The sequence below is a fragment of the Bos grunniens genome, chromosome 12, assembly GCF_055505025.1.
Source record: "Bos grunniens cultivar Pamir isolate PY7600 chromosome 12, Bosgru_T2T1.0, whole genome shotgun sequence".
NCBI classification, from domain to species: domain Eukaryota; kingdom Metazoa; phylum Chordata; class Mammalia; order Artiodactyla; family Bovidae; genus Bos; species Bos grunniens.
The window spans coordinates 26,323,681-26,347,173 of NC_141176.1; the positions used below are offsets into that span (position 1 = coordinate 26,323,681).

The 23,493-nt window shown below is 37.7% G+C and overlaps 1 protein-coding gene and 1 pseudogene across 10 annotated transcripts in view; both read right to left on the reverse strand.

The window, feature by feature from the left end:
* Nucleotides 1-23,493, reverse strand: part of NBEA (neurobeachin) — a 672,061-nt gene that overhangs the window by 312,830 nt on the left and 335,738 nt on the right. For all 9 annotated transcript variants that reach the window (XR_015138069.1, XM_086329378.1, XM_086329374.1 and 6 more), the window contains 2 exons: nt 6,958-7,066; nt 766-932 (listed from right to left, as the gene is read on the reverse strand). Coding sequence is in view for 8 of the 9 variants with exons in the window: in XM_086329378.1 (XP_086185504.1) it covers nt 766-932; nt 6,958-7,066 (276 nt within the window). In the remaining variant the exon portion in view is untranslated. The remainder of the gene's footprint in view (nt 1-765; nt 933-6,957; nt 7,067-23,493) is intronic.
* On the reverse strand, nt 8,561-9,795 carry LOC147361560 (charged multivesicular body protein 3 pseudogene; annotated as a pseudogene). Its single transcript, XR_015138070.1, has one exon. The product of XR_015138070.1 is annotated as a charged multivesicular body protein 3 pseudogene (transcript).

Below are 23,493 nucleotides of genomic sequence, written 5' to 3' on the forward strand. Positions count from 1 at the left end.
TCTAGCTAACAGAATCACTTCTACCAGAATTTTTCTTAGTGTCCTTTCCACAGGTAACCAACCCCTAAATTCTTCCAGACAGAGACTGGATAAAAACATTCAATGAGATAAGACAGTCCTAATATATATAAATGAAGGACCTTAGCAATCTAAATATAGTGACCTGACTCACTACTATTTTTCTAGAAAACATTGTGCAGAAGAAAACAAAACAATTTTATACCCACAAAATTTTAGTAGAAAAACACTTTATTATTGTCTCAAAAATAGCCTAATTTGAGATGAAAACCTTTCCTAAGAAAAAGTGAATAGAGAAATATGAAATAAAATATTTTTAAAGAATGTTATTACTTCTCCATAATACATGCTTATATTATTACTTATATGTAAGCAAAATTAAGAATGATATAAATCTAATAATTTGAAGAGTTGACTCTAAAAGATTAAAAACAAACCATTTCTACACTCTTGCTATATATGAGAAATGATAGTCTAAAATACTTGTCTAAACAAATTTTGTATTGTTATACATAATTATAAATTAGAAATAACTTCCATTAGATTACTTGTAAAAGTTTAGATTTTCTTTTAAAGCCATTCTAAAGAGTCATTAAAAAGATTTCAGGAAAAAAATTAAGCAATTTATAATACTTTAAAATAATAGTCTATGAGTAATTTTTAAGTTTATAGTTATTTTTTATTTATAACTTTTAAAATTAACCTATGAGTTACTCTTTACTTCTAGTATTTTTTTTTACAACTCACCTATGAGAAACCGCTCCCCATGCACCATGCTTATTTGTGAGAATGTTCAAGATTTTCTGTTTCAACTGATTTGCAGTCACGTGGTCCCGATGCTTTGCGGCACTTATGAGATGGTCACACATCTTCTCTTCCTCTCTTCTATCAGCAGCATATTGGGCACACTGTGACTAGAAGAAATACCAACAGTGCATGATAATACACCTCTATCTATATAGGAAAGAAATGGTATCTAGCCTTGAATTAAAGGGTAATCATTATCAATTCAATTTTTAAAATTCAGATAATATAATATTTTGAAAGATATTCTAGTATATATGTATGTGTATATATATATATGCATATACACATGGTCACTTTTTAAACTGGTAAAACTGTGTTCTTTCTATGTGTTTATACATAAAGTATATGGAAAGCAATTTGAATGTTAATAATCTGGGTCTCTCGCATTGTAGGCAGATTCTTTACCATCTGAGTCCCAAGGAAAGCTCATTAAGTAATATTATCAGATAATTTATGACTTTTAATCTACTTTCCAATTCTGAAATTCTGATTTTAACATATTCTAAAAGTGAGCATTTTAGAAACAAAATAGTTTATCAAAAATGCAAATCTACTTATTATTTTACCAATACAATGTTGTTGTTGCTGTTTAGTTGCTACGTAGTGTCTGACTTTTTGTGACCCCATGGATGGTAGCCTGCCAGGCTGCTCTATAGATGGGATTTCCCAGCAAGAACACTGGAGTGATTTGCCATTTCCTTTTCCAGGAGATTGTCCCGACCGAGGGATTGAACCCAGGTATCCTGCATTGGCAGGGGAATTCTTTACTGCTGAGCTACCAGGGAAGCCCCTAATATAGTATATAAGTGTTCATTGTTCAGTCATGTCCAGTTCTTTGCCACACCATGGACTGTAGCCTGTCAGGTTCTTTTATCCATGGAATTCTCCAGGCAAGATTACTGGAGTAGGTAGCCATTCCCTCCTCCAGGGGATCTTCCTGACCCAGGGGTTGAACCCAGGTCTCCTGAATTGCAGGAAGATTTTTTTTTTTTTTACCATCTGAGCCACCACGGAAGCCCAATATAGTATCAGCTCAGTTCAGCTGCTCAGTTGTATACAACTCTTTGCAAATCCATGAACTGCAGCAAGCCAGGCCTCCCTGTCCATCACTAACACGCGGAGTCCACCCAAACCCATGTCCATTGAGTCAGTGATGTCATCCAGCTATCTTATCCTCTGTCGTCCCATTCTCCTCCTGCCCTCAATCTTTCCCAGCATCAGGGTCTTTTCAAATCAGTCAGCTCTTCACATCAGGTGGCCAAAGTATTGGAGTTTCAGCTTCAAAATCAGTCCTTCCAATGAACACCCAGGAATGATCTCCTGTAGGATGGACTGGTTGGATCTCCTTGCAATCCAAGAGACTCTCAAGAGTCTTCTCCAACACCACAGTTCAAAGCATCAATTCTTTGGCACTCAGCTTTCTTTACAGTCCAACTCTCACATCCATACATGGCCACTGGAAAAACCATAGCCTTGACTAGATGGACCTTTGTTGACAAAGAAATGTCTCTGCTTTTTAATATGCTATCTAGGTTGGTCATAACTTTCCTTCCAAGGAGTAAGCGTCTTTTAATTTCATGGCTGCAGTCACCATCTGCAGTGATTTTGGAGCCCAGAAAAATAAAGTCTGACACTGTTTCCACTGTTTCCCTATCTATTTTCCATAAAGTGATGGAACTGGATGCCATGATCTTAGTTTTGTGAATGTTGAGCTTTAAGCCAACTTTTTCACTCCCCTATTTCACTTTCATCAAGAGGCTCTTTAGTTCCTCCTCACTTTCTGCCATAAGGGTGGTGTCATCTGCATATCTGAGGTTATTGATATTTCTCCCAGCAATCTTGATTCCAGCTTGTTGCTTCCTCCAGCCCATCATTTCTCATGATGTACTCTGCATAGACGTTAAATAAGCGGGGTGACAATATACAGCCTCGACGTACTCCTTTTCCTATTTGGAACCAGTCTGTTGTTACATGTTCAGTTCTAACTGTTGCTTCCTGACCTGCATACAGGTTTCTCAAGAGGCAGGTCAGGTGGTCTGGGATTCCCATCTCTTTCAGAATTTTCCACAGTTTATTGTGATGCACACAGTCAAAGGCTTTGGCATGGTCAATAAAACAGAAGTAGATGTTTTTCTGGAACTCTCTTGCTTTTTCCATGATCCAGCGGATGTTGGCAATTTGATCTCTGGTTCCTCTGCCTTTTCTAAAACCAGCTTGAACACCTGGAAGTTCACGGTTCATGTATTGCTGAAGGCTGGCTTGGAGAATTTTGAGCATTAGTTTACTAGCGTGTGGGATGAGTGCAATTGCGCGGTAGTTTGAGCATTCTTTGGCATTACCTTTCTTTGGGATTGGAATGAAATGTCTTACTTAAAAATGTTATGTTCCTGATAATTATATATAAATCAAAACTGTGCCATTTAATAGTGTTCCATGAGAAACGCTGGACTGGAAGAAACACCAGCTGGAATCAAGATAGCTGGGAGAAATATCAATAACCGCAGATATGCAGATGACACCACCCTTATGGCAGAAAGTGAAGAGGAACTCAAAAGCCTCTTGATGAAAGTGAAAGTGGAGAGTGAAAAAGTTGGCTTAAAGGTCAACATTCAGAAAACGAAGATCATGGCATCCGGTCCCACCACTTCATGGGAAATAGATGGGGAAACAGTGGAAACAGTGTCAGACTTTATTTTTCTGAGCTCCAAAATCACTACAGATGGTGACTGCAGTCATGAAATTAAAAGACGCTTACTCCTTGGAAGGAAAGTTATGACCAACCTAGATAGCATATTCAAAAGCAGAGACATTATTTTGCCAACAAAGATTCGTCTAGTCAAGGCTATGGTTTTTCCTGTGGTCATGTATGGATGTGAGAGTTGGACTGTGAAGAAGGCTGAGCGCCGAAGAATTGATGCTTTTGAAGTGTGGTGTTGGAAAGGACTCTTGAGAGTCCCTTGGACTGCAAGGAGATCCAACCAGTCCATTCTGAAGGAGATCAGCCCTGGGATTTCTTTGGAAGGAATGATGCTAAAGCTGAAACTCCAGTACTTTGGCCACCTCATTCGAAGAGTTGACTATTGGAAAAGACCCTGATGCTGGGTGCGATTGGGGGCAGGAGGAGAAGGGGACGACAGAGGATGAGATGGCTAGATGGCATCACTGACTCGATGGACATGAGTCTCAGTGAACTCCGGGTGTTGGTGATGGACAGGGAGGCCTGGCGTGCTGCGATTCATGGGGTCGCAAAGAGTCAGACACAACTGAGCAACTGATCTGATCTGATCTGACCTGATGCCATAAATGGCAATGTGGTATAGAAGATAGTTTAGGAATTTAGAGTTTCATTCAATTTCACACTTTATGTAAATTCTTTTTTCTCTGTATTCAGTTTTATATTCATAAAATAAAGGGCTAAAACAAGATTTTCTCTACAGAGTATCTTAGCTCTGGAATTTAGTGTATTCAAAGTGTTGTTGAATGATAACTACTCTCTTAATCTTCTCTACCTAATAATCAGTTGTCCTCTCAGCTATATGTATTCAAGTTCATTGGTATTAGAAACATAGGCAATCTTGTGTATCAAAAAGGTTCAATACAAACATGAACATGTGATGAAACATCTCTTTAATCCTAAGTCTTTTTTGTATAATGATTTACGTATAGAGTGACTGAATATTTTAATATTATCAAGTATTAATATGAGTCATATAATTATAAAAAAGTTTTATACATCTAAAATACACATATAATGAGTTCACATTCATTATTATGAAGTAAAAATCCTTCATGGAAGGTATATGAGCATAATCCTTTCAACTATCTCTAGATTTAGACTACCAAAGTCATGTCTTCCAGAGAAATAATCCTTCAGTAACCTAAGAAGGATTAATTCATTTTCCAATTTATCTTTTTGTACAGGGACTCACCAATTAGTACAATGATCTGTCTCCATAATGAGGTTAATATTTCATTAGCTCATTGGAGAGTAAAATTAAATTTTCATTTTTCTTCCTTAACAATTACAGTGGTTAGCCAAAAAACTTAACTGTTAAGTACCCATCTCAAATTAAATATACTTTTTTTCCTAATTACAGGCTTATATGGGAGATATAGAAATTCCTCAAGAAGTCCTAGTATAAAATGTTATGGCTTTTATAAAATCTATTACAATTTAAAAGTGGAATATGTTTGGTAAACTACACATGCACACAGATACACACACATCAATGCACTTTATTAATATAGCTTTAACCTAAAAGGAACAAATAGAAAATTTGGGTTAAAAAAAACAATGCACGTTTATTAAGTAACAATGATAATACTCTCAAAATTTGGTTTACATCAGTATTTTATGTGTACACAATCTAAAAACACTGAGTTGTTCACATTCCGTTCACAGCATCTATACCTCCTTTAGCTGTGTGTCCTTAATCAGAGAGATCTCATTTTCACCAAGATGGTGAAAATGGTATTAAGGGTGTGTGAAAACAATCTTACTCTTTAAATGTATAAAGCACGCATACACAGTACACAAACAAATAAACAGCATATTGGCTATAATTATAATAAATCATGGTAGGGGCTGATTAGGGTGACAACTATTTAAAAATTTTCGTTAGGGGGACAATAATGTACAAAGGTTGTAAAACATCATTCTTAGCTTAGTATCATCTTGGTTAAATATATGTTAGAGCTTGTAATTAAAATCTGATGGCTTGAAAATGTATCTTAAATGCTTTCACATGTCAAATATTGATCTGCTTATATCCCCACAAAATAACTTGCTTTTCTTAGTAGAAATATGATCAACTCAAAACTGATTCTGCAGGGAATTCAGTTAATATTCTAAACCTTATTACTAAAAGAGGTCAAAAGTCAACTGAACATTGCTATTTTGTCTAGAGTTCTGACATATCTTATACCTAAACATATTATTCAAAGCAGATAACTTAATCTTTTCTCATCATCCAGATTAGAGTATGATACCTGATTTATAAAGATTCGATGTTATTTATGGTTGGAAAGATACAAAACTTCATTCTGACAAACACTTAACTGTTGATGTATTTTTATTAGAATTTATATTTTTTTCAAATAAGACTGCTACAATCCCATATGACAGGTGTGTGGTGTCTCATTTGACAAATGAAGTGGATATTATGGTTATTATAACAAAACAGTTATTTCTGCCTTATTTTCAGCGAGGTAGATCAGAGATCTCTAGACCTATATCAACCTGCATGACTAAGAGAGCTGCTTTATTGAGATAAAAACCTCAAAACTGGAAATATGGGTTCTAGCTTCCAGCTGCACGACACTTGTTCATATGCTGTATCAGGAGCATAAATTGGTGGACTTAGGTATTATTTTCAAGGCCAACCTAAGTCTAACACCAGGTCACCTAAATATTTCTGAAAATAAGTTTATTGAATCAGGGTAATATGTCAAATAATTATTGACATGCTAGAAATATAAGAATAATATTTATTTTAAAAACTATTAGTATGTACTATGTACTACTTGGAATACCTTAAGTTTTTGAATATAAAATAGAAATGATAGTTTGTTCTTTATGCAAATTATAATTTGTGCTTATGAAGATTTTAAACTATTATGTTTCCATATATACATACAGATCTACATATACATCATATATAATAGGATTGCTTCATTTGTTAATAAAGTATAAATTATAAAAATAAAATATGAACTAAAATGATCTTTGGTCACTCTAAATAGAGATGAATACATTATTAAATAATAAATTAGAGAAGAGTAAAACTGTTTCTTCACATAACCACTATTACACCCATATCTAATGGTGTGTAAACTATGCTTAAAAATTACTAAAGGAATTGCACTGTAAAACTGTATGTGCCTTTAAGAATAAGTTAGAACAACCTCAGTCTATCAAGTGGTTAAGCATAATGCTAGAGTAGTCTTTTCATATTGCAAATGAGGTAATAAGAAATAAGTGCCCTGTCTGACATTTACTAAAGCTTTTAAAAACAACTGAAATGCCTTCAGTGAAACTTTCGTCTCGAAAAAAAAAAACTTATATAAGGTTACCATTGGTGACAACTGACTTGTAAGAGAAAAGCAGAATTTAATTCACTCCCCAAACCTTACCTCAAACTCTGCATGTTTATGTACATCCTCAGCTCTCTGTCTGTTCAAAATAAACTCAGCTTCATTTGCAACACGAACTATATGGTCCTTCATAGCATGGCATAGCAATCTGAAAAGAAAAATACCTTTGGAATTAATATTAATAACTGTGCAACTCAACTTTTTTCAGTAATCAAATTTCAGTATTGTAAATATTAACTATGCATAAATTTTAGATAAGTCTAAATCATACAATTACAAAATATGCTATTAAACTGTTTCAGCAATGCCTTTTAAATATAGTGTGTCTTGTGAACAAATGATTCAGTTAATTTAATAAAGTTATTAAACACAAGAAAAACAAGGATTTTGGACACTTTTAAAATGGTTAAAACAACAGAATTCAGTGTCATGAAAGTAAAGTTTTACCCAAAACCTGGATAATCGTACGTTAGAAAATCTAGACTGGATTCTTAACTTTAATTAATATAGACACTAGGACTAAATTACATCTAAAATTCGCTTATATGCTCAATCCTTAATTCTAAGATAGAACCTTCCTGAAACAAATTCTGAGGAGCAGTGAGTTCAAGATAGTTTCTCACTAGAAATCTTACAAAAATCTATGTCTGTTCTGACATAAACTTTGTTATCCCATGGTGAGATTTGGGTTAAATTGACTGTCACTCTAGGAACAGCAGAACTTCCTGGCCATATGACGGAGGCCTCACTTAAGAGGAACGCAGGCACATTCCAAAGGGAATATTGTCTAGTTTTCAGGATGGATGTTAACAACGTAAGTTATTCAAAGAACATAAGAGTAAGGGGAAATCTACTAGAAGCCATAATACTTGGCTCTAACTTGGAAAGTGGCTCAAACACTTCTGTAAATAATGTTGGAGGGCAAACAATCATACAGATAGTCTTAAATTTAATCACTGAGGAAGCTGGGAAAATAAAAGAAGTTAAAGACTAAACTTCCCAACTATTAACTTTTGATGACCTCATTGGTCTATATTTTATAGATAATCTTCAAAAGAGAAGAGGTTGGAGTCTTTGGTTCAGTGGCTTTATCTAGTGCATGAAGGCTGAAGAAAGCCAGGAAGAAATCTAATATGTGTGAATCAGTGCAGATTATATTTAAATAGATTAACAGAAGACAGCAGGAAGGGAGAGACTCAGGGTCTGGCTGGTTAATAGGTATTATACCATTCTTAGCAACAAAACAGTGGATGACCAAAGCCAAGAGGCATGGCGGCAGAGCAGGGGATGGGGTAGGAGAGATTCATGCCTCAGATACACCAGAGAAAACTGTATTGGTTGTCTGAAAGTCTGTCCTCCCAGTTCTTCACTGAGGAGTTATACATCAACTAATGCATGATATGTTTGTATGTGTGTTTTTTTTAAAGCAGAAATTTATTAAGATCCATTTATATAGTGTTTTACAGACCAAGTATACACACACACACACATACACACACACACACACACAGAATCCTCAACATTCAGGCAATCAACACTATTCTCAGAAGTGCATTTTAAGAAGACAGACTTCTTTGCCCTCATCTCCTAAAATGACACTTCTGTTTATACTCCTAAAAATGATGAATTTACTACACCGCCTCTCAAGAACAATCCCACTGAATCCCAAAGCCTCTTCAGAGGGTGAAGAAAGATTAGCAGAGAACCTTCTCCACAACACAGTGCCACACCCAGATGGGTAGTGCAAGAGACACAGAAATGGCTTCAAGGAGTGTATGCCCAATAATGGGGCTGTGAGGAGAGGCTGGGGGCCCTACAATACTGAATGGCTTCCAGGGCCTCTTATTCCTCCTCATCTTCTCATGCAGCACGGCTCCTGGAGATTTAGGCTCCGGGAGTACATCTGGCACCTTACTAGGTGCTTTGCCTAAAGCCCCTATGGTGATGTCAAACAGAATTCTGTCAATTTCTATTGCTGCTGCTTCTTTCATTTCTTCTTGATTGCCCATGCTTTCAAAAGTGTCCTCTAACATCTTTTCTATGATCCCAGTCTTCATCGTCTCTTTGGACAGCTCCCACACGGTGGCCTGGATTTCCAAGATCTTCACAAGATGCTGCATGGCCTTCATCACCTCTGTGTTCTTCTGCAAGAGAACCAGCCACTCACACAACTGTCGGCTGGTTCTTCACCCCTGTGAGCACGGAGTTCATGTGCGCTTTGGATGTACAGAGCTTGCTCATGGCCTTCCTTGACCTGAATCATCTCCTTGGCCAGAACCATGCAGACATCCTTCTGATCCTTTCTGGCAGCATCATTCATAGACTGTTTCACTTTTTCTTCTTCTCTATGGATATCTCATATCTGCCCGTCAACGACTCTCATTTCTTATCTTTAGTGACCATTCACTGACCAGCTCTTCCGGCGGCTTCTCCTGGGTTTTTCCAAATAGCCCCATGGCGAACTGAACTGAACTTGCACTTCCCAGCTTTCCATTCCCTGAGCCCAGGCAGGTCACAGGCAGCTGCTTGGGTGGGGCCATTGAGAGGCATGTGTGATGTTTTATTTCCATGCCTCTACTTATCTGACTCTTTTAAAGGGGAGCTAAAAATCCCCAAATCTAAGATTCCTTTAGAATCTTCAATTCTATCTCACTTCAGGAAGTCACTCTATTGGCCATAATCAGCTTCACATATTATATTTTTAAGCTCAAATAATCTACTCTGTGTCACAGTCACAGATAAGAATCCTAACCTTTCTCTCTTCCCTTCACTTGTCTCTCCCTGGTTCTAGGCAGAAAAAAAAAAAAAAAGACTTCCAACTTCCACTTCTGTGATCCCTCTGTTTTCTCTTAGTCCTTCATCCACTGCTCAATTTATTTCCTTTTTCACTAACTTGGATCCCGTGATTCCACATTTTAAGCATCCTCTTGCAGCACCTTCACTCAATCCGTGATCTGTGCTACAGCTGCTTAGGAAATATGTAACGCTAGGTAAAGATGGGGGTATCCCTTCTCAGTCCTACATCTGGACCTCTGAGGAAACTTAAGTTGACTTTTCTAAGCTAATTTTGTTAATGCTGTATTCCTCGTCATGTGTGGTTATTTAGGTCTCTGTTTTTATTAATTAGTGGAAGTTAATGATTAGAAAAAAATTTCTTTAAATGCCTAAATCTAAAAAAATCTCTCAGACTTTCTCAAGGAGCTGCGTGTATGTGTTGACAGTCCTTGAGCACTCAACCAGGCAGGTTTCAACCCTACCTTTGTGTTTACTTCCTGCTGCCACAGAATCTTAGCATCCACAGGTGAGAGTCTGGAACTTTCTCCTCTTTCCAGAGCATGAAAACTAAGCATGTGCAGGGCCCTTTAGAATTTCAGAAGTATGTCCGAGCTTTTCAAAGTGCTGTGTACATTTTGGAGAAGGAAATGGCAACCCACTCCAGTACTCTTGCCTGGAGAATCCCATGGATGGAGGAGCCTGGTGGGCTGCAGTCCATGGGGTCCCTAAGAGTCGGACACGACTGAGCAACTTCACTTTGACTTTTCACTTTCATGCACTGGAGAAGGAAATGGCAACCCACTCCAGTGTTCTTGACTGGAGAATCCCAGGGATGGGGGAGCCTGGTGGGCTGCCATCTACGGGGTCGCACAGAGTCGGACACGACTGAAGTGACAGCAGCAGTGTACATTTCACTCCCCTGCTGTTCCTCTCAAGCTTTTCGGTTTGTCTACCATTGGCCTCAATTGTTCTCTATCACCTCAGGCAATGGCAACCTAAGATACTGGCCTATAAAGGCCTTCAACAAACACCCTCAGTAAAGCAGCTTTCTTTTCACACTGGGCCAGTTCCAAGTTAGGCAAAAGGAATCTTTTAACCTATTCTTCCAGGGAGTCACTAGACAGATCAAAAGTAAGTGATTAAAATTCTTTGCTAATGATGTCTATTTCCCTCTGGCAGAGTGGCTTATAATGTGTGCTTTTTTAATTGTTTCCTTTGAACTGGGAAGCAAAGGTTGGCACTGGAGTTAAGTTAAAATGTCACAAAATTACTGCACCATCACACCCCCTAATAGTTTTTGAAAATATTTTTGTTGTGTATACAATTTTTGAGACTTTTTTCTTCAAACATTGAAAGTATTATGTCCTTATCTTCTAGCTTTCTTTGTTGCTGTCATTCTACTTTCCCATTTTTCTAAATGATCAGTTCCTTCTTTCTGGGTGCTTTTACCTCTTTATTTTTGGCTTTGCCCAGTTTCAGTACCATGTGTCTAGCCTGGGTTTCTTTTTATTTATCCTATTTGAGGTACACTGTGATTTTCATATTACTATATTTTTATTTTCAATCAGCTTTTAAAAATTCACAAACATTATCTTTTAAAATATTTCATTTCACCTACTCTGTATTTATTTTCCTTTTTTAATTCTGATGATTTACAAATTAAACTTTCTTATTCTACCTCCACACCTCTTAATATCACTTTCATTTTTCATTTCTTTCTCTTTCTGCATTTTGGGTAAAAATCTCAAAATCTATTTTTCAAGTCAGTGTAATTCCCTTCATCTTTGTATAATCTGATGAATCATTAATACACAAGAGTTTTTCCAAATTGTATTTTTAAAATCTATGAAACTGTTAGTCACTCAGTAATGTCTGACTCTTTATGATCTCATGGACTGTAGCCTGTCAGGCTCCTCTGTCCATGGGATTCTTCAGGCAAAAGTAGTGGAGTGGGTTGCCATTCCCTTCTCCAGCAGACCTTCCTGGCCCAGGGATCAAACCCAGGTCTCTTACATTGTAGGCAGACTCTTTACTCTCTGAGCCACCAGGAAAACCTTAAAAAAAAAAAAAAAAATATATATATATATATATATATATATATATATATCCCCCAAGGACTATCAAGATTAGAATTAAGAAATTCAGGAAATAAAATAGTACAAAACCGAATGAATAAAAAGAGACCATGGGAAGCTTTGAAAAACTGAGGTGACAGAATTTAAGGCTTTCCTGAGCAACCAGGAAAGCCATATTCATATTCATCCTAGGGGTAGGATGTGAATGTTCTACAGCAGAAGATAACCCTCACTGCCCATTCAGCTTTATTCACTCTTCAATCTGTTGAAATCTGACTTTAAGATCATCCTATATTAAGCACTAATCTTGTCAATTTTATTTATTTTTAATCTGCTTCTGTATTACTTAAACATTGTTTTAATTCAAGCCTAATCATCTGTCATCCAATTACAACAGCCACCCGATTTCTCTGACTTTCTCAAATCTTCAGTTCCTCTGTTACATTTTTCGCTGTGCCACTAGTGTTATTTACACTTCTTGGCTACTTTTATTGACAAGATAATAGTTAAACATTATACATAGACATCGGTCTCGGAGAAGGCAATGGCAAGCCACTCCAGTACTCTTGCCTAGAAAATCCCATGGATGGAGGAGCCTGGTAGGCTGCAGTCCATGGGGTCGCTACGAGTCGGACGCGACTGAGCGACTTCACTTTCACTTTTCACTTTCACTTTTCACTTTCACACAATGGAGAAGGCAATGGCAACCCACTCCAGTGTTCTTGCCTGGAGAATCCCAGGGACAGCAGAGCCTGGTGGGCTGCCGTCTGTGGGGTCGCACAGAGTCGGACACAACTGAAGCGACTTAGCAGCATAGACGTCGGTCTACTTTTCCAACTTTTTTTTTTTTTAACTTTTCCAACTTTATCTACCGCCTTTTCAATATATGTTTTTTTTGTGTTTCAGAGGACATAGTTCTTTTAATGATTCATGCAACTTCAGGATTTCTGTACGTGCTACTTCTTTGTGGAACTCTTACCACTCACTCCTCTCCATACAACTAAGAGACCTTGTCCCAATTTCTCAGATGTTCTGGGAATTATATTTATCACGCTGTCTTATGGACTTCTCCCCCTCTTTTTTCCTTTTAACAAGTCTCTCTTAGACTGTGAAGTTCGTTAAATGAAGTACAATCCCTATTCATCTCTGTATCCAACATGATTTGCATGGTAGCTGTTGAGAAACATGGACTCACTAATAACACATGACTAAATGGAAAAAATGACTGAATGAATTCCTGAGCAGGTTATGTAGGAAGGAGGGGAAAAGAAGAAATATAATTTTAATGATAAATTAGCTTAACACTATAAAATTCTATTATATATTTAGCACATAGAAAACGGGTAAATAAAAATATCATATAACTTGGTAATTATGGAACATTTTCTTCCTCAGAGTATCTGTACAACACAGGAAGTAAATGAACTGGTCTTCATCTTCTACTCTAAGTTTATTTTTCAAAGGGACTAGAAAAAGAAAACAATTTGTTGAATCCCATTCATTCTTCTTCTAGAATGGAGCTGTCATAGATACAGGAAAGCAATCAGGGAACAAAACAAAGCATTCTCTTCCAAATGGAATACATATCATTATGGCAAGTTCTGTTTACTAGGAAGTCTCTAATTCTATGCAATTTGTTATAATTTAAATTGTTTTTCATTGATTAGAAGCCCTGAGATCCTGAATTTTAAATATAAATAGTTTCTGTTGTTTTATTGAAAGAAAAAATGTCAACAGAAAAGGCAAATAAATCTTTCATCCTCTATAGATGAATGGGAGAACAGAAGGAAGAACTAGTTTATTTTTAAATTCTGCTTTTTATTAATGTTATAAATTTGGACAAATAATTTTCCATGTGTCTTAAGTTTTAGTCTTCTGATTAGAAAATGGGTGTGTAATGTCTCACATATCCTAAAAACTAGAAGAAATAGTACATGCTCAAGCTGTAAGATTAGATTTTTAGATCCCGATTTAGTCAAGAAGACAGGTCCTTATCAGAAGAGAAGTGGCCACACAGTGTAGGAGCAGATGTAATACCTCTGCGTTAATTTCAGTGGCCCCAGAATGTAAAAGGAAAGGCATAAAGTTTCTGGTGACACTGTAAGGAAAAGTTTGACTGAATCAGAAAAGTTCAATTTCTTCCTGTGATTTTTTTAAAGACTATTAAAAAATCTGGAAAAAAATACGATTCTCATTTTTCAATTTAAATAATATAAAGTTCAAAGGAGATTATAATTTTTAAAATAAAATTATGTCCATATTTGCTTTATTGGATAATAAAAAACATAAAGGTATTTTTTATTGTTTTAAATCTTATTTTCACAAAAAAAACTAGAGTTGATTTTTTTTTTTTTCTTTTTTTAATCCTACATAGTGTGCCTCTATCTGTTTAGGCCCTAAAAGAAGCCTTCCCCAATCATCACTGTCTACAGGAACAGGTCCTTCTTCTACAGTCAATGCAATTTTTATACCATTTTTTTTGCACGACTTATTTATAATGCCTGTGACATTTTGAACTGTTTAACATTTTGTGCATATAAACTCTAACTTCTCAATTACAAATTACTTTCAGATGAAGACCAGATGTAAAATGTATTTATATCACTGCTAACACTATTTAACAAGTATTTTATAGCATTTATTCAGTTTTTTTTCCTGTATGTATGGTAATTATATAGAAATTAAGAATGTCAGAAATACCTGTACTGCTATTACACTATTTTTGGTAATTAGAAAATAACTAATCCTTTTAGCTTGGACTGTGACTCTTTACAACAGTCATGCTATAAAATAAGTATTCTGTTTTTCCACACATTGTTCTGTAGAGAGCAACTGAGGGATATAAATCGTCTGTGTTGTCACCTTATGAATATGGGAACTAATCAGCCTATAATCAAAGCATTGAAGCCATTACCCAGACACCTTGGGGAGAGTTCCTAGACTAAATTAATGGCCAGGCCATGACTATGTGCACACGTGCTCAGTTCCTCAGTCGTGTCTGATTCTTTGCAACACCATGGACTGTAGACCACCAGGCTCTTCTGTCCATGGTACTATCTATACAGGCAACAACACTGGGGGAGCTGCCATTTCCTCTCCCAGGGGGTCTTCCTGACCCAGGATTGAGCTCATGTCTCGTGCAACTCTCACACTGGCAGGCAGATTCTTTAACACTGAGCCACCTGGGAAACCATGCCATGACTGGTTTTTTGAATCCTAGCTGGCATTTGCTTGTAGTAAGAAAGAACAATAAAAACAACAACAAAACTATGTCTTTAGGAAAAAAGGAACAGGAAGAAATATGGCACTGAAATGACTCTACCAAAAATAGGGTACCTTTCCCTTTTCATTGTTTTAAATGTAAGAAACCATTTGTGTCTTATGAAATAAACTACTTCAGTTCAGTTCAGTTCAGTCGCTTAGTTGTGTCTGACTCTCTATGACCCAAGAATTGCCCCACACCAGGCTTTCCTGTCCATCACCAACTCCCGGAGTTCACTCAAACTCAGGTCCATTGAGTCGGTGATGCCATAAAGCCATCTCATCCTTTGTTGTCCCCTTCTCCTCCTGCCCCCAATCCCTCCCAGCATCAGAGTCTTTACCAATGAGTCAACTCTTCGCATGAGATGGCCAAATTATTGGAGTTTCAGCTTTAGAATCAGTTCTTCCAAAGACCACCCAGGGTTGATCTCCTTTAGAATGGACTGGTTGGATCTCCTTGCAGTCCAAGGGACTCTTAAGAGTCTTCTCCAACACGACAGTTCAAAAGCATCAATTCTTCGGTGCTCAGCTTTCTTCACAGTCCAACTCTCACATCCATACATGATCACTGGAAAAACCAAAGCCTTGACTAGAAGAACCTTTGTTGGCAAAGTAATGTCTCTGCTTTTGAATATGCTATCTAGGTTGGTCATAACTTTCCTTCCAAGGAGTAAGCATCTTTTAATTTCCTGGCTGCAATCACCATCTGCAGTGATTTTGGAGCCCCCCAAAATAAAGTCTGACACTGTTTCCACTGTTTCCCCATCTATTTCCCATGAAGTGATGGGACCAGATGCCTTGATCTTTGTTTTCTGAATGTTGAGCTTTAGGCCAACTTTTCCACTCTCTTCTTTCACTTTCATCAAGAGGCTTTTTAGTTCCTCTTCACTTTCAGCCATAAGGGTTGGTGTCATCTGCATATCTGAGGTTATTGATATTTCTCCCAGCAATCTTGATTCCAGCTTGTGCTTCCTTCAGCCCAGCGTTTCTCATGATGTACGCTGCATAGAAATTAAATAAGCAGGGTGACAATATACAGCCTTGACGTACTCCTTTTCCTATTTGCAACCAGTCTGTTGTTCCATGTCCAGTTCTAACTGTTGCTTCCTGACCTGCATATAGGTTTCTCAAGAGGCAGGTCAGGTGGTCTGGGATTCCCATCTCTTTCAGAATTTTCCACAGTTTATTGTGATCCACACAGTCAAAGGCTTTGGCATAGTCAATAAAGCAGAAATAGATGTTTTTCTGGCACTCTCTTGCCTTTTCCATGATCAAGAGGATGTTGGCAATTTGATCTCTGGTTCCTCTGCCTTTTCTAAAACCAGCTTGAACATCAGGAAGTTCACGGTTCACGTATTGCTGAAGCCTGGCTTGCAGAATTTTGAGCATTACTTTACTAGCATGTGAGATGAGTGCAATTGTGTGGTAGTTTGAGCATTCTTTGGCATTGCCTTTCTTTGGGATTGGAATGAAAGCTGACCTTTTCCAGTCCTGTGGCCACTGCTGAGTTTTCCAAATTTGCTGGCATATTGAGTGTAGCACTTTCACAGCATCATCTTTCAGGATTTGAAATAGCTCAACCCGAATTCCATCACCTCCACTAGCTTTGTTTGTAGTGATGGTTTCTAAGGTCTGCTTAGATACCACATTCCAGGATGTCTGGCTCTAGGTGCGTGATCACACCATCGTGATTATCTGGGTCATGAAGCTCTTTTTTGTACTGTTCTTCTGTGTATTCTTGCCACCTCTTCTTAATATCTTCTGCTTCTGTTAGGTCCCTACCATTTCTGCCCTTTATTGAGCCCGTCTTTGCATGAAATGCTCCCTTGGTATCTCTAATTTTCTTGAAGAGATCTCTAGTCTTTCCCATTCTGTTGTTTTCCTCTATTTCTTTGCATTGATCACTGAGGAAGGCTTTCTTATCTCTCCTTGCTATTCTTTGGAACTCTGCCTTCAGATGCTTATATCTTTCTTTTCCTCCTTTGCTTTTCACTTCTCTTCTTTTCACAGCTATTTGTAAGGCCTCCCCAGACAGCTATTTTGCTTTTTTGCATTTCTTTTACATGGGGATGGTCCTGATCCCTGTGTCCTGTACAATGTCTTGAACCTCCGTCCATAGTTAATCAGGCACTCTATCAGATCTAGTCCCTTAAATCTTTTTCTCACTTCCACTGTATAATCATAAGGAATTTGATTTAGGTCATACCTGAATGGTCTAGTGGTTTTCCCTACTTTCTTCAATTTAGGTCTGAATTTGGCAATAAGGAGTTCACGATCTCAGCCACAGTCAGCTCCCGGTCTTGTTTTTGCTGACTGTATAGAGCTTCTCCATCTTTGGCTGCAAAGAATATAATCAATCTGATTTCGATGTTGACCATCTGGTGACGTCCATGTATAGAGTCTTCTTTGTGTTGTTGGAAGAGGGTTTTGCTATGACAAGGGCGTTCTCTTGGCAAAACTCTATTAGCCTTTGCCCTGCTTCATTCTGTATTCCAAGGCCAAATTTGCCTGTTACTCCAGGTCTTTCTTGACTTCCTACTTTTGCATTCCAGTCCCCTATAATGAAAAGGACATCTTTTTTGGGTGTTAGTTCTAAAAGGTCTTGTAGGTGTTCATAGAACAGTTCAACTTCAGCTTCTTCAGCATTACTGGTTGGGGCATAGACTTGGATTACTGTGATACTGAATGGTTTGCCTTGGAAATGAACAGAGATCATTCTGTCCTTTTTGAGATTGCATCCAAGTACTGCATTTGGGACTCTTCTGTTGACCATGATGGCTACTCCATTTCTTCTCAGAGGTTCTGCCCGCATTAGTAGATATAATGGTCATCTGAGTTAAATTCACCCATTCCAGTCCATTTTAGTTTGCTGATTCCTAGAATGTCGATGTTCACTCTTGCCATCTCCTGTTTGACCACTTCCAATTTGCCTTGATTCATGGACCTGACACTCCAGGTTCCTATGCAATCTTGCTCTTTACAGCATCGGACCTTGCTTCTATCACCAGTCACATCCACAACTGGGTATTGTTTTTGCTTTGGCTCCATCCCTTCATCCTTTCTGGAGTTGTTTCTGCACTGATCTCCAGCAGCATATTGGGCACCTACCGACCCAGGGAGTTCCCCTTTCAGTATCCTATCATTTTGCCTTTTCATACTGTTCATGGGGTTCTCAAGGCAAGAATACTGAAGTGGTTTGCCATTCCCTTCTCCAGTGGACCACATTCTGTCAGACTACTTAACTCTCACCAAAGCTAAAATAATGGTGCCTAGAAGGAAAGTCCATTTGAAGTCGTTCTCAGAGGGACTAAAAAAAACCTAAATACATATATATATATGCATATATTTTAAAAATATGGTTCTAAATGTAATTCAGACAAAATTTATGATTACTAATCTTGAAATAATTTCCTTTTTACTTGAAATTTAGCCATTATTAAATGGGAGCTGTTTATCTTCGTTTTCAGTAAATGTATTATTCATTGTCAATATCTAAATTTAAGTCTATAAATTAGCGATACTGTTTAAGATCTATAAATTTTGTAAAAGCACAGAATTTTTTACCTGATTTATGAAGCTTATATGTTTAATAATTTACTAATATTTAAAATGAATAACTGAATAGTAAGAAAAAAGTATAAATAAGGTATTACATGAAAAAATATAGAGGGAACTTTGTTTTTTAGGCAGTTCTATGGTTTCTTGGTTCAAAATCAGAATCTCAACTCTAAGAAAAAAGTTTCTTATAGAGTCTGAAGGTGCTGGTTTTTCAAACATGTGCTTTGCTGTGCTTAGTTGTTCAGTCGTGTCCGACTCTTTGCGACCCCATGGACTGTAGTCTTCCAGGCTCCTGTGTCTATGAAGATTCTCCAGGCAAGAATAATGGAGTGGGTTGCCATGCCTTCCTCTAGGGGTTCTTCCCAACCCAGGGATCAAATGCGGGTCTCCCGCATTGCAGGCACATTCTCTACTATCTGAACCACCAGGGAAGGCCAAAAATACTGGAGTGGGTAGCCTATGTCTTTTCCAGGGAAACTTTCCCATCCAGCAATCGAACCCAATCTCCTGCACTGTAGACAGATTCTTTACAGCTGAGCTACCTGGGAATCCCCTTTTTAAAACATAGTTTTTGCCAAATCAAGGACACGAAACAAACTCAAGCAAACTAAAGCTTATTGGTTCAATTATTAAATAGCATTTGTTAAATTAAAGAGGATATTAAAGTTTAGGTTATATTATCAGTAAAAAATTATACTTGAATGCAATATGCTTCTCTTCTTCAAAATGTAAGAAATGTAAGGTATGTATTTTTCAGATTTTAAAAAACAAACCAATAAATTGGAATCTCATGAACCATAGGTCAAATTCCATGCTAAACAAGAATATATTCTGACTTGTCATGAATATTCATTAATTGTATCCTATACATTTCCAAAAGAGTGATAAAGGTTTATTTTAGGCAAATGATTAATTTATTTCAAAAGATTACTCAAGTTCTATAATTTAAAAGTCTTTCTTATTTGCTTTATAGTTCAATTCATATTTTAATAATTTAAAATCCAATTATTATTGCCAAGATATTATAGGCAATTTTACATCCCATTAACCTTGCTTTGTTTTAATTATAAAGATCCTTTGTTAGATTCCTTTAAATGATCCAGTTTATAATTTCAGCCTGTCCTAGGGAGTATTTTAATTCAGCTGCACATTCATCAACTGTTTTTGTCCTGTTAATTGTAGACAACTGCACAATTGCTTTCTCCACCTATGATTGATGAATTTTATTCACGAGTGTAGATGTTAAGTAGCATAAACATTTATAACAATTTCCACTTAAAGATTTTTATCTTCATTCCCACAAGGACAAATTAAAACTGATATTTAACAACCAAGAGAAAACATTTTATGCATGTTTCATTTTACAGTATTAGCAAATGTTAAGAAAAATGTTGCATTTCCATGGAAATGTGCTAAAAGTGTATGCAAAGAATCTAACATGTGCCTGGATATAGTGGGCATCAACAAATATAGGCCAGATAAACAAAGCAATATGTCTTTACTATAACTACATCCCAACCATTTAAATATGATATTTTTTTGATTTGGAACTCCCAGTTCAAATTTATGAAAGAGAAAAGTTTAAATTGAAAAGGAAAGGGCCAAAGTAAAGATAGGAGTCAGCAAAATATAATATGTCATAACAAAAAATAATAAAAAAACTTCTATTTTTAAGGTGCCAATATTACTGTAGTTGTAAAAAAAATGTCATATATTACTTCCAACTTTCAGAGAAACTAGGCAAGATGTGAAACAATATCAGAGGGAGATTATATTACATGCCTAGTTTATCAATAGGAGAACTGGTATTTGAACCTTGTATAAAGAAAGTATTTTGAGACAATGCTACTGAATTGATAACTCAATAATATGGTCAGGGGAGCCTCTCTGAGAGTGTGACATTTAAGCGGATTCTCAATGACGGGTGGAATCAATCATGTGAAGATGTGGGGAAAGAAGACTCCCAGCAGAAACAGCAGTAAGAGCCTGGCCCCAGGTTTTCCACTCTACACACTCTCTCTGAGCACCACATTTGCATCCTTATCCCCCACTGACCGCATGCAAGCTGAGAACTCCTGAATCTAAATCTCTACATGAGCTGTCTCTTTGGGCTTCCCAAGTGGCTCAGTGGCAAAGAACTCACCTGCCAATGCAGGTGACGTGGGTTCGATCCCTGGGTCAGGAAGATCCCTTGGAGGATGAAATGTCAACCCACTCCAGTATTCTTGCCTGGGAAATCCATGGACAGAGGAGCCTGGTGGGCTACAGTCCATGGGGTCAGAAAAGAGCCAGACAAAACTCAAGGGACTAAACAACAAGAGCTGTCTCTTTGAAGCCTGACACCCAAAATCTAAGACATCAATCTAACATTTCTACTTGGAACTTTCATAGGTGCTACGAATTCAGAGCATGTGACTGCATGCTCAGTCGTGTCTGACTCTTTGAGACCTCATGGACTGTAGCCTTCTGGCTCCTCTCCTCATTCCAGGCAAGAATACTGGAGTGGGTTGACATTTCTTACTCCAGGAGATCTTCCTGACCCAGGGATCAAAGCTTTGTCCTGCACTGGCAGTGGTTGGTGGTTTAGACGCTAAGTCGTGTCTGACTCTTGTGACACCATGGAGTGCAGACTGCCAGGCTCCCCTGTCCATGGGATTCTCCAGGCAAAAATACTGGAATGGGTTGCCATTTCCTTCTCCAGAAGATCTTCCCAACCCAGGGATCAAACCCAGGTCTCCTGCATTGCAGGCAGATTCTTTACCCACTTAGCTACAAGGAAAGCCCTAACGGATTTATTTACTTATTTATTTTTACCACTAACTCCACCTTTGAAGCCCATGAACTCAGTGTAACCAAAAATAAAAACATCTCTTACTCAACCTACGTTTCTCTTTCCGTATTGTTCTAAGTAAACTACAGTATTGTAAATTATCCAGCTCTTAAACAAGAAAGCAAAGTACCCATGATTCCTTCTGTCCTCTCTACCATTCAATCTATCAGCAGTTCTGTAGATTTAATTTCTAAGTGTTCTGTTGTGTGTTGAGTTGCTCAGTCTGTCCAACCCTTTGTGACCCCATGGACTGTAGCCCACCAGGCTTCTCTGTCCATGAGATGGATTCTCCAGGCAAGAATACTGGAGTGGATTGCTAGGCCCTCCTCCAGGGGATCTTCCCAATCCAGGGATTAAAACCAGGTCTCCCCCATTGTAGGTGGATTCTCTACCACCTGAGCCACCAGCTACTTCAAACTTGTCCACTTCTTCCATCCTCATAGCCACTCTTAGTTGGTTTATGACACCATTCTCTTCAACGAGATTCTGAAATTTCAGACAGCTATCTCGCTTCCAGTCTCCAGCCCCAGAAATCCATTTGTCACTCTGCAGATTATGCCAAACTTCTTCCATCCTTTACACTCCTGCATCCTTAGCACTACTTACAAACCCCTTCATGGTAGGATTCTTGCCATAAAGGGATGACCCTGGCCTCTCTGTGGCTGGCACACAATATGCGCTGAAACAGCTGTTTGCATGACTGAGAAGAGCTCTCCAGCAACACGTCTTGCTGGCTCTCACCAATAGGCTTTTGCACTATACTATTCCCTCAGTCCAGAATTTTATTCCTACTTTTTTTTTTTTCCTTTCATCTAGCCATGTCCTAATCATTTCTCAGTTCTCAACTAACATGGTGCTCTGTTTACTGTACTATACCAACTAATGAGCGCTCAGTCGTGTCTGACTTTTTGCGACCCCATGGACCCTGCCAGGCTCCTCTGTCCATGGGATTCTCTAGGCAAGAATACTGGAGTGGGTTGCCGTTCTTTTTTGGCAATAGGGCCTCCTACTTTCACTCTTTTTATAGACTAATTTTAAGAGCAGTTTAAGGTTCACAGCAAACTTAAACAGAAGTTACAGAGATATCCCAGATGTCCTCCCCAACTTATTGTACTCTCCCTCATTATCACTAATCCCCATTACAGTGGTTACATTTGCTACAAATTATGAACCTACATTGATAGACTGCATTATCACCCAAAGTCTACAGTTTACATGACCATTCACGCTTTGTGTTGCATATTACAAAGGTCTGGAAAAATGCAAAATGATATGTATCCAGTATTACAGTATCATACAGGGTCGATTCATGCCCTAAAAATCCTCTGTGCTTTGCCTATCCATCTCTGCTTCCCCTTAAGCCCTGGCAACCACAGATCTTTTTACTGTGTCCACAGTTTTGCCTTTTCCCATAATGTCATATAGTTAGAATCATACAGTAGCTTTTTCATATATTGGATTCTTTCATCTTGAAATATGGAATTAAAGTTCCTTTATGTCTTTTCATGGCTTGATAGCACATTTCTGTTTAGCACTAATTAATAAATACTCCATTGTCTTAATGCATCAGATAAATAGGTAGTTATTTATCTATTCACCTACTAAAGTGCATCTTGGCTGTTTACAAGTTTTAGAAATTGTGAATAAAATGATTATAAACACCACATGCAGGTTTTTGTGTGAATGTAAGTTTCTAATTCCTTTGGGTAGTACCAAGGAGCATGGCTACTGTATTGCATGGGAAGACTAAGTTTAATAATGCCAACCTGTCTTCCAAAGTGGCTGTACCATTCTGCATTTCCACCAGCGAAGAATGAGAGTTCCTGTCACTCCACAGCCTGAGCAGCACTTGCTGTCGCCAGGGTTCTGGGTTTTGGCTCTTTTAATAGGTGTGTAGTAGTATCTTACTGTTGTTTAAATTTCCATTTTTCTGATGACCTATGATGTGGAACATCTTTTCCTTTGCTTATTTTCCATCTGTACATCTTTTGTTTAGGAACTTGTTAAGGTCTACGGCTCATTTTCTAATCAGTTTTCTTATTGCTGAGTCTTAAGAGGTCTTTGTATACTTTAGAT